General features: G+C 48.8%; 1 protein-coding gene across 1 annotated transcript; it reads right to left on the bottom strand.

Annotated features, from left to right (window-relative positions):
- Positions 1–2,704: 2,704 nt before the first annotated feature.
- Positions 2,705–3,028, bottom strand: LOC306667919 (large ribosomal subunit protein eL36-like). The gene has a single exon (XM_079150822.1). It carries the CDS (start codon positions 3,021–3,023, stop codon positions 2,706–2,708), a length of 318 nt encoding a protein of 105 aa, XP_079006948.1. The 5' UTR covers positions 3,024–3,028; the 3' UTR covers position 2,705.
- Between the last annotated feature and the right edge of the window lie 6,853 nt (positions 3,029–9,881).

Raw genomic sequence — 9,881 nt, 5'->3', positions numbered from 1 at the left:
GGCATCCCCTGGTGTGGATTAGAATCACCTGGGGGGCTTTGAAATGCCGCATCTGACCTCACTTCTGGGTCTTGGGGGTGGGGGGACCGATTCAGTTGCTCAGGGCCTTGCCAACTCAACATGTGGCCAGGAACCAATAGCATTAGCACCAGCGGGGCTGGGGTCAGAAATCGAGATTTTCAGGCCAACTCAATCCTAGACAATCAAAAGGTGTATTTTAAACAGATAATGAGTAACCATGTGCATCAAATTTGAGAAGCTATGTTTTATGTCAGTGTTGCTCAGAGAAACATAGGCCAGTCACGGGGGGCAAGCTTAAGTTTTCCTGTAGACTCACGTTGAAAAGCAATAAAGAAATATATGATGATACTTTAAAGAACTTCTTTAATCCCACCTATCCAGAATTGTTGTTCTTTACACACATGGATCTAGCCAAATTTCAAGGGTTCAAAAGCCTCTGGTATCGACTGTACAGAGACTGTACAGAGACGTCTATGCATCTGTCTTCCCTTGTTGCCTTACCTTCCGGGTCAGATTCTACCCAGCTCTACACGTAGACGTGTGGATCACTTGAGAAATAAGTGTCCAAAACTATAAGCTGGGGTCAACCTGACCACTGTGGGCTCCGGACAGCTGGTCCAGGTTTCTTACCTGGAGACCTCGGGATCCTTGGGTTCAGCTGTGGACGGGCTTTCAGCTGGGGTTCTAGGTCCTCTATTTTGGAAACCACCTTTCCCAGCTGGCAAAGGGGCTTGAAGCCATCTTCTGCAGAACGGGCACAGTCAACACCCCCAAGCCCCCATCGGCATCCGACGGGACTGAGCTGCTGCACCGGAGGCAATAGATGCGCCAAGGGTCGGGGAGCGTGGAGGTTTCAAGGTGATCCTGGCAGAAGCATCTTTAAACCGTTCAGCCATGGACGCTGTCCGTCAGGAGCTGGAATTCCACGCGTTGACAGCAACAGCCCCTGGGGCTCCTTTATCTTTACATGCATGGGAAATGTCAGAGCCTGCTGTCCACCACCACCAGGAACAGGCAAAGAAAATACACTGTAAATACGCCTGTAAGAGACTCATGGCCTTGGACTTGGGATGTTTGACATGTTGGTTGGAACCAAGGGCATGATTCTCCCTTGGCCCGTCTGCTGATGTGTGTGATAGCCGCCAGCCACGTGTGGCCCTTAAAACCAGAAACGGGGTTTAGCACCTCCTCCTTGCCCTTGGATTTTGACTTAATTCCACCCTAAGTGAGATTTTCACTAATGTCATGGAGAAGTTACACAAGTAAAGAATCATTTCAACCTGAGAGATTTTTTTTTTTTTTCATTAGGAGGGACAAAATAGGACCGTGTTTTCTGAAATACTATTCGCGTTGATGATAAGGTTCCAAATTAGGCTTGAAATTTTTCAAGCAAAATATTTGCCATCAAAATTAGTTTTTATGGGCAGAGCCAGTTTAAAAATTTTTTTTTTTTTTCCCAATGAAAGTAACATCTCACATTTCATCAAGGAAGTTAAACTTACTCAGGAAACTTTTCTAAAGTCACAGTCATGAGACCCCAGTCACTTCATCAAAGATGGTGAAAGTCCATGTCTAGAATTTTAAAAATATTCAAGTATTCGCTGACAATCAGGCAGACTTATGAGGGTCACCATTTTTATTCATTATAGAATCAGTGCTGAAAAATAGTTTCATGAAATGATTTCACTTACATCATTCCTAAAATGAGATGTTCTTTTTTTTTTTTTTTTTTTTCTTATTTGTTAAAAAACAGTGGTTTTAAGTAACTCAGGTGAACAGGCGTGGAGGGCAGTAAGGGAGACTGCGTTACATTCGGGTGATTAAATCGCCTTTTATATACTCATTTTCACAGTGTCCACGTGCCAGTTTTTGCTGTGTGCTCATTTCATACCCAAAACATAGGCACCTCCCAACTCTCAAGTTCCACTCAGTAAAGCAGACTGAAAAAAAAATGTACAATTACCTAAAAATTGTGACCAATAGCCTATAAGTAATTTTATATTGGATTTGTCCATTGACTTGGACCTTTGATAGTATTTCATATGAACACTTGTGTATATGTAAAGATATGCACACGTGTACAAGTTTACATGTATGAAGCCTGATTTCTGTCCCACCGTTTTGATTTTATAAATCCCCTAGAACGTTCTCACCTTTGGGGGTAAATGTTACATCATTTCTTTGAGTCTTGTGTGGGGATCCCCCATGGCTTGCTAAGCAAATACTTAATGATCTAAATGGCTTTCATCCCTGGAATATATGTTCAAACACACAGTTTGGTACATTTCTGGAATTTTATCTTTGCCGCTAATTCTTTTGTGTTGTAACAATGGGATGCTGAATCCTGTTCCGAGGAGAAACCCACCGACTCCAAGTCTTAACCCATCACCTGCATTTAAAAAATATAAAAGGGAGCAATGTGGACAATGGTGATGGAGGATGGGAGAGCAGTGACTGGGATTGGGGGGTCTCTGATGCCCTCACGGCTGTGGCATGCCTGGTGCCTGGGCATGTTCCTGCGCAAGGGCACGGGATGCTCAGCCACCACGGCAATGCCCTGCATGAGGTGGCTCTGTGCAAGAGTCCTACCAGCTCTGACCCTGATCTCAGTCATACAGCTCCTGGGAAGAGAGAAAAAAATTTTTTTTTCGACCACGTGGGACAATTTATTGAGGAAACAGGGCTCAGTACTTCTTGGCAGCTGCCTTCCTCAGGGTGGCCAGGATGTTGCTCAGTTCCTCTCGCTTCCTCTTGGCACAGATGTGTGTCCCCACCCTTTTCTTGAGGAACCTGAGGGCCTGTTTGTCCTCGGAGACCTTGAGCAGCTCCGCGGCACGACTCTTGCAGGGGGCAAAGCCCCACACCTCTCGGATCATGTCCGGCATGGACTTGGCATGCTTGGTGAGGTGCCCGCAGCGGTGGCTGTGCACCGGCTTGCTCACGTTCTTGGTCACCTCGTGGCCCTTGGTGAGGCCCACGGCCATGGGGTAGCGCAGAGCCATGGCTGCTGCTCTCCTGCTAGACAGCCGCAACCTGTCACCAGCTGTGCACTCCTGAGCCTGCCGCTCAACAGTAACTGTAATAATGGACTTCCTCGAGCGCCAGACAAAGCTCCTAGCATTGCACGTGACGTTGCAACTGCGGGAAAACTGCACGGATGTTTCCAGTTGCTGCAACTTTCCTGAATACAAAGAATAACGCTTGCATAGTCTTTAACCTGAGGACGAGACCTATGTAAAGATCGCTGGCGTGACTCTTAGATCGGCATCTCCATCAGAGAGCAGCACTCCACCTGATCCCAGCTCTTTATCTTCAAAATCTGCGTGTGTGAGTCTTTATTTTTCTAATTCCCGTTGCCCCCTACCGGAACAGCGAGTTTGGCCACGCTGGTCGTGGCACTTGGGCATGGAGCATTATTGGTCCCTGGTAGGTTTACCTTTCATGGGGCTGATCGCGAGCAACGCTTATATTCTCTTTGGTAATGCCCAAGCTCTAAGCCTAATTGCATTTGTTTCATTTCTTGGGTTTTATTTTTTTTATTTTTATTTTTTTTCCATTAAGGAGAACAAAAAAAAAAATGTTAGAATTCCAGTTCACTTGAGTACTTGACTTTGGAGTTTGTGTGCTTACAGTATTTTTCAAATTGCTTCAGACAAAGAGGAGCTGGCCCCCTTCCCCTGGGAGAGTGCCAGAGCATTCCTTGCCCACGATCCCTGACAGTTCCGGGAGGTAAGTGTCTCTTGTGTCCAAGGGATGCTGTATTTCACATTCTCACATCCCGTCCCCAAATGTGTGTCATCAAACTCAGGACTTGAGAGTCTGGGGCCAGTCTGCTCTGACCCCACGGCCCTACTCCAGGTCATGACCGCAGCGTGGCAGAGGTCACCCTTGACGTTCAGCCCCCGCCGGGTCTGGGTTCCAGTATTTCCCTGACTTGGCCAAAAGTGGGTCTTCAGGTAAGTGGAAGACACATCCTGGGCATTTTCCTCTGTGCAGCCGGGTGGTCTGCGGTGTTGCTGGGGCCAGGCATCATGACTCTCAAGCAGTATCTGATTCTTGCACCATTTGCACTTAGCAGTTCTTAGCTCTCTCAAACTCAAAAGTCTCAAGACCTGGAGGAAAGCTTATACTGAGTCCACTGTCTGTAGCAGGTCACAATCTGGGAAAAGAGTATCCATAAATGACCAGAGAAACCTCATGTCTCTGTAGCGATCCGTCGCTGAGTGAAAAAGTTATCAGAGGACACAGTAGTGTGAGACCCAGGATCAGAATCAGACAAATAATGGCAATGACATCAAACATGAAAGCAAGGAGCCTTTATTTTACTTATTTTGCAAACCTGGGATTGAGCTCAGGGCCTTGCACGTCCTTAGCAAGCCCTCTACCATGGAGATACACACCCCGCCCACCATAAGCAACCCTGAGACCACAACATTCAATGTCTACTGTACCTACAGTAGTATTGTGGTTGACCTCTGGAAGCGCAGGTGCAGTGAATAGTCCAGAAAAAGGGGGGAAAAATCCCTATTTTACGGATGACCATTCACACACACCCTTTGAATTTGGAATCTTAATGTACCAGAAAGTCCTAAGAACAAAATTAAAATCTGTCACTTGTTCCAAGAGTTCAAGTGATATCCAGAAGTCAAACTGTTACCAAGGAAAAACCTAAATAAACCCTCTGGCTTCACTTGCTCTTAACTGATTTTAAGACCCACTAACTCGGAAGGTCACACAGCTGGGCAGTGCACTTGCTTTGCTGTAGGTGATACCTCTGATATGGGGGTCATGGGGTCAACGGTTGCCTAGGTTACTCTTCAGGGACCTGACATCCACTTTAGCTGAAAACACTAACTCTGCACTTGGGACTACAGATGTCCCACTGGTGAGTGCAATGGGGCAGAAGCCTGGGCAGGCATCTCTGTCCTCCCTTGTTGCCTAACCTTCCGGGTCCGAGTCTACCCAGCTCTGCACGTAGACATGTGGATCATTCGAGAAATATGTGTCCAAAACTATAACATGGGGTCAACCTGACCTGGACTTGCCTAGTCCCCTCCTCGTCCACTGGCCCTAGTGACCAGAAACACCAGGATCATGGAGTGAAAGATGGCCCCTGCATTCCTGGAAGATCCCCCACCTATCCCCAGAGAAGACGTGGATATGCCTCTTCATTATCAGCCTGTCCCTCTCCCTCACCATCACTGTCCTGTGCCTGGAACCCCTCGCCCACCCCCCCCCGAGAAACTGACATGTGACCCCAGCTGGCTCCCCTCCGTTCTTTGACCAATGAATAGAGCTCCTTTGTCACCCCGACGCTCAGCTCTTGTACATTGACTATTCCGTGGGCTGAGCTTCCAAACCTGAGTTTGGTAACCAAATCCCACGTCCCCAAACAGACTTCTACAGCAAATAGGTAATATTTAACGTGTGACATCTTTTCTAAATATTACATTACAATCTAGGTTTATTATAACCAAGGGAAATGAAATCAGCACACCAGAGAAGCCTGTTACACCCGTGTTAATCGTGGCACGGGTTCATAATAGCCAAGATATGGAACCGGCCATCTGTCCGTCAAACAGACGAATAGATAAAGAAAATGTGGTATAGATACACAATGGAGTCCTATTCAGTCATAAAGAAGAATGAAATCCTGTCATTTGCAGCAAAGTGGATGGAACTGGAAATCATTGTGTTAAGTAAAATAAGCCAGACGTGGAAAGACAAGTAATACATGTTCTCTCTCATATGTGGAAGCTAAAAAGCACCACCCCAAAAGTAGAATACTGCTTAGTAGAGATTGGGAAGAGAGGGGGCGGGAAAGGGTGACCGATTTGTTCAGGGCACACCCTACGTATACGCGGAGATATCACACGGAGCCCCATGAATATGTGCAATTAATGTGTCAGTAAAAATCTTAACTACATTGTTACTTTAACGTGTAACCCAGGTTGAAAAAATAAAAATAAAGTCTAGGTGTTTGATTGCTAAAGGGTTCCATAAAGTTTTGTCCTCGACATTTTTATGGTAGGAGGCTAGAATACTTCTTTACCACGGGTGTATATATTTTTTTCTTGGGTGATGTCAGAGTTGCCCTGATCCTCCTCAGCGAGGGAAAGAATCGCTGGAGGACCTGTCAGGGAGAAGTTGGAGAGACTGTTGAACCCAGATTCATCACTGGCAGGTGCTCCGGGCACCCCGATGGTCATAACTTGTCTGCGAAGGTCAAAAGAATGATACGGCGACTCCCAAAGAGAGACTTCAGTGAAGGTAGAGGTGGGAGATCCATGGCTAGCGCCAAAACGGGAGCGTCTCCAATTCCCATATTCCAGAAAAATGCCCAATATGATAGACTGACTAAAAAGTTTCGTCCCTTTCTCAAACTCAGTGTCCAGAACCCAAGTTCCGCAGACAGCCCTCTCTCTCTGTCGGTGACCAGATTCCTGCACACTCCAAGGTCCATTCTGGCCTCTTTCTCAGGTCCACCTTCCAGTAATGGCAGCCAGACCTGGACCAGGCGGGGGTCCAGGACTCAAGCTGAGGAGCTGAATCTCTGGGCGCGCTCTTACGAATTCTGCAGGTTCTCGGAAGACGATGAGTTGCTTGCTAGCTGTGTCAAGGTCCAAAGGCATATCCACTGGGGACAGAAAAAGAACCATGGTCAGTCACCAAGGGAACCATAACACACAGGCCTGTCCTATTCCCACTAACGAGGAGCGAAAAGCCAAGTGTGAAGTGAGGTCAGTCATGGTTTTAATGTGGATATGGATCCCAAGCTTGGACAATACTCACAGGTCATCACTCACAGCAACCATAGATGGTCTTGTTTCTATAACACCCTCTAACAAAACTATTATAAATGACATGTGAGTGCCCAGTTTCAGGTGACCTTGGGGTACTTCCTAGTTTGTTTAGCAAACATCTGAAAATACATTTTTTTTTCCCCATAGAGAAGAAAACCATTTGGATAGAGATGATGATGTCCTCAGAGTGAGTTTCCAGAGAACATTTCTCAAAGGTCTTGTTTCATTTGCGGATCTAAGAATGTTTTTACTCCTCTTGTGGCAACAAGGCCTGTACGTATAGAATTTCCCTTCAAGAGCTGAGCAAAATAGACCAGAAAGCAAAAAGCATTTCTCCTCAGTAGCTTTTATAGGTATAGTCAGGACAGGGTTTCTCCACCCGGGCACTATCATGTCTTGGGCAGTTACTCTCATTCTTTAGAACGCAGAGTGCTTTTGCAGGATTAGAGGGCACCGTCCTTGGCGCTACTCGCTGGGTGCCAGTACCTTCATTCCCCAGTGTTTACCTTGCGCGTATCCAGACGTCGCCAACTGTGCCCCCGGTTAGTCGGGTGCCGGGCGCAAGCCGCCGTAGTCCCAGCGACTCAGGAGGCCGAGGCAGGAGGATCTCCAGAGGCCACAAGTTCTAGACCAGCATGGGCAGCATAGCAAGACCTCCTCTCAAATAAAAATAAAAATAAAAATAAAAATCCTCCCTCACTGGGAATCACGGGAAGCCAGTATTTCTTCTAGTGAACTGGGCAACACTCTTTGAGGGGGTCATGCTGCACGCTGGGCCTTCATTAGATCAACATCATGCGGCCGGCTGTGAACAGAGAGCAGAGAAAACTCCCCCTCCAAAGCCCCAGGACACAACTGAACATTCGATGTAAAACCCAGAAGTTGGTGGTGGGGGGAGGGGTGGTGCAGAAGTGATCCCTGCACACATTTCTTGTTTTCTTGTTTAATCTCGGGTTCCAGACAAGGAGGCTAAGTAAGATTCAGGCTTTGATAACCAAACCCTCGCTGACGAGTAGCAGCTCCGGGCCAGGCAGGTGCAGGCAGCTGTGTTCTGGACTGTCTGTCTGAGAAACGCATGGCACTCCTCTTCCAGGCCGCCCTCTCTTGGACACCAAATTCCCCCCCAGTGGGGGTTTTCCTGAGCGCAGATACCGAAAACATTCCCTGTTTCAACCTCAGCTATCCGCCCCATTTCTACACATCTTCCCAAATATCTGCTTTGAAACCAGGGCCGAGCCTGCTTTTTTTCGGCCTCAGTAAACCCCGGACGATCAAGACTCCCTGACTCTACAGAGAAGGCGCAACAGCTGTCCTCCCAGGAACGTCTGGGAAGGAGATGATAAGTCCCCGAGAACATGGACCCAGGCCAAGGACAAAGCGTCCCGTGGTGAAGGAGGTTTTTCTCACGTTCACACGCTGTGAAACAGAAAGGGGAAAAACGGAGTCCCCGTGTAGGGCGGATCCGAATTTTTACCAGTCTAATCCTAATTTTAAAACGCGATGCGTGCAACGATGCGTGTCATTACAGACGTAGTCCTTGAGACGTCCGCTTTGATTTCCTGGGCCCCGTTCTTGAATCCCAAATTCAACGCCAGGCTGTCGTGTCTGTTTGTTTTTCTGCCACGAGTTATTCACTGCCAGACTCACGAATGACACAAGCCTTCGAATGACTCCAGTCGATTCGACCCCTGACTCAATGCAAAGAGCAAAGAAATCTCGCATATAGTAGAAGATAAATTTGAAAGCCGCAGGGAGGAGGGTGACGGCCTGGGTAATTTCTGGAATTGGATCCTTTGGGCTGTCAGCAGGCTCACTAGACCCGTGCTCCTCTGGGGCACCCGCAGTCCTGAGGGACCTGGGGACTTTTTATTTTTGCCTTAAATCACGTTAGATTCTGGCGGCCCCCACCGTCCTCCTCGCCTTCCACGAAGCTATCTTCCTCTCCTTTTCCTACCACACGAGCTGATGGCAGATCACATTTGTAAATTTTCGGCTGTTTCTGAACACGACTCGTTGCACACCCCGATGGGCTTCTGCGTGACGTCCGACACACGAGCAGCGTGCACCAGTCAACTGCGTTTCACACACCGCTGCCAAAGTTCTTGTCCGAAGTCATCTCCCTGTGCCACACGATATGGTGAACAGGACGCAAGACGCCCGTTACCGCAGGGGGCCTCACAAGCAGGGAAATGGAACATTCTGGAATGGCCCGATGGTTCTCAATGATGAGAAAGGGAGTCTGATTGCCTGCTTCCTGGTGGTAAAGAGAATTTTGGGTGTGATGGAAAAAAAGAATCATATTCTAGGCTTAGAACCGTGGCCACCTTCCATGGTCCCCGGAAGCAGCTGGGGACCCTTTCGGGGGCCTGGGGTTCTTTTCTGGGGTGCCTCCATCCGAGTCTGTGCGGGATAATTGTGACCGTGTGCGTGTGTGGGGATAAACGTGTGTCTGTCCAGGAGGTCTTTCTCCCTTAGGCGGCGCAATGGCCAGGGTGGACGTGCTGCAAAAGAGCCAAAGCCCGCTCACATACATTCGCTCCTCCATCCCTCGCCCTCCTCATACCTGGAGGTCAGCCCAGCGTCCTTGCTCCTTGGATGGAGAAATCGCGGGGCAGGGATGGATGTGCCCGTCTCACGTATCTAAGTAGAAGAGCCCAAATCTGAAGCTGGTGCGGCGCCCCGGTACCGATGCTCCGGACCACTGCACGGCGCTGGGGGACCCCGTAGGCACTGCGCTGGAAGCTCCGGCATGCGCACACCTGCCCAGAGGCCCCTGAGCCTGCGAAGGTCGGAAACGCTGCTCAGCGTGGTGGGGTGGCCTCAGGAGGCACGGGCACCCAGGCAGCCGCTGGTGCGTCCCCACGGGCCTTCGGCATCACCGTTAGTGTGCAACGCACACGCAGAGTCCACAAGCTTCCAGTCTGCTCACACTGGCTGAGCCTGGAAGTCACCAGGGGAGACAACCTGGCGAATCGTGGTCACTCTGCAGTAGCTGTCCCCCAGCAGATGAAGAATCATGGGGACGATTCACTGTGTGGGACGCGGCTCTCACCACAA

The sequence above is a fragment of the Sciurus vulgaris genome (assembly GCF_902686455.1).
Source record: "Sciurus vulgaris genome assembly, chromosome: 8".
Taxonomy (NCBI): domain Eukaryota; kingdom Metazoa; phylum Chordata; class Mammalia; order Rodentia; family Sciuridae; genus Sciurus; species Sciurus vulgaris.
This window is presented reverse-complemented; position numbering and strand designations above follow the sequence as displayed.

Coding starts and splice junctions, on each gene's coding strand:
- LOC306667919 (XM_079150822.1), bottom strand. CDS start 3,023: ATGGCTCTGCGCTACCCCATGGCCGTGGGCCTCACCAAGGGCCACGAG.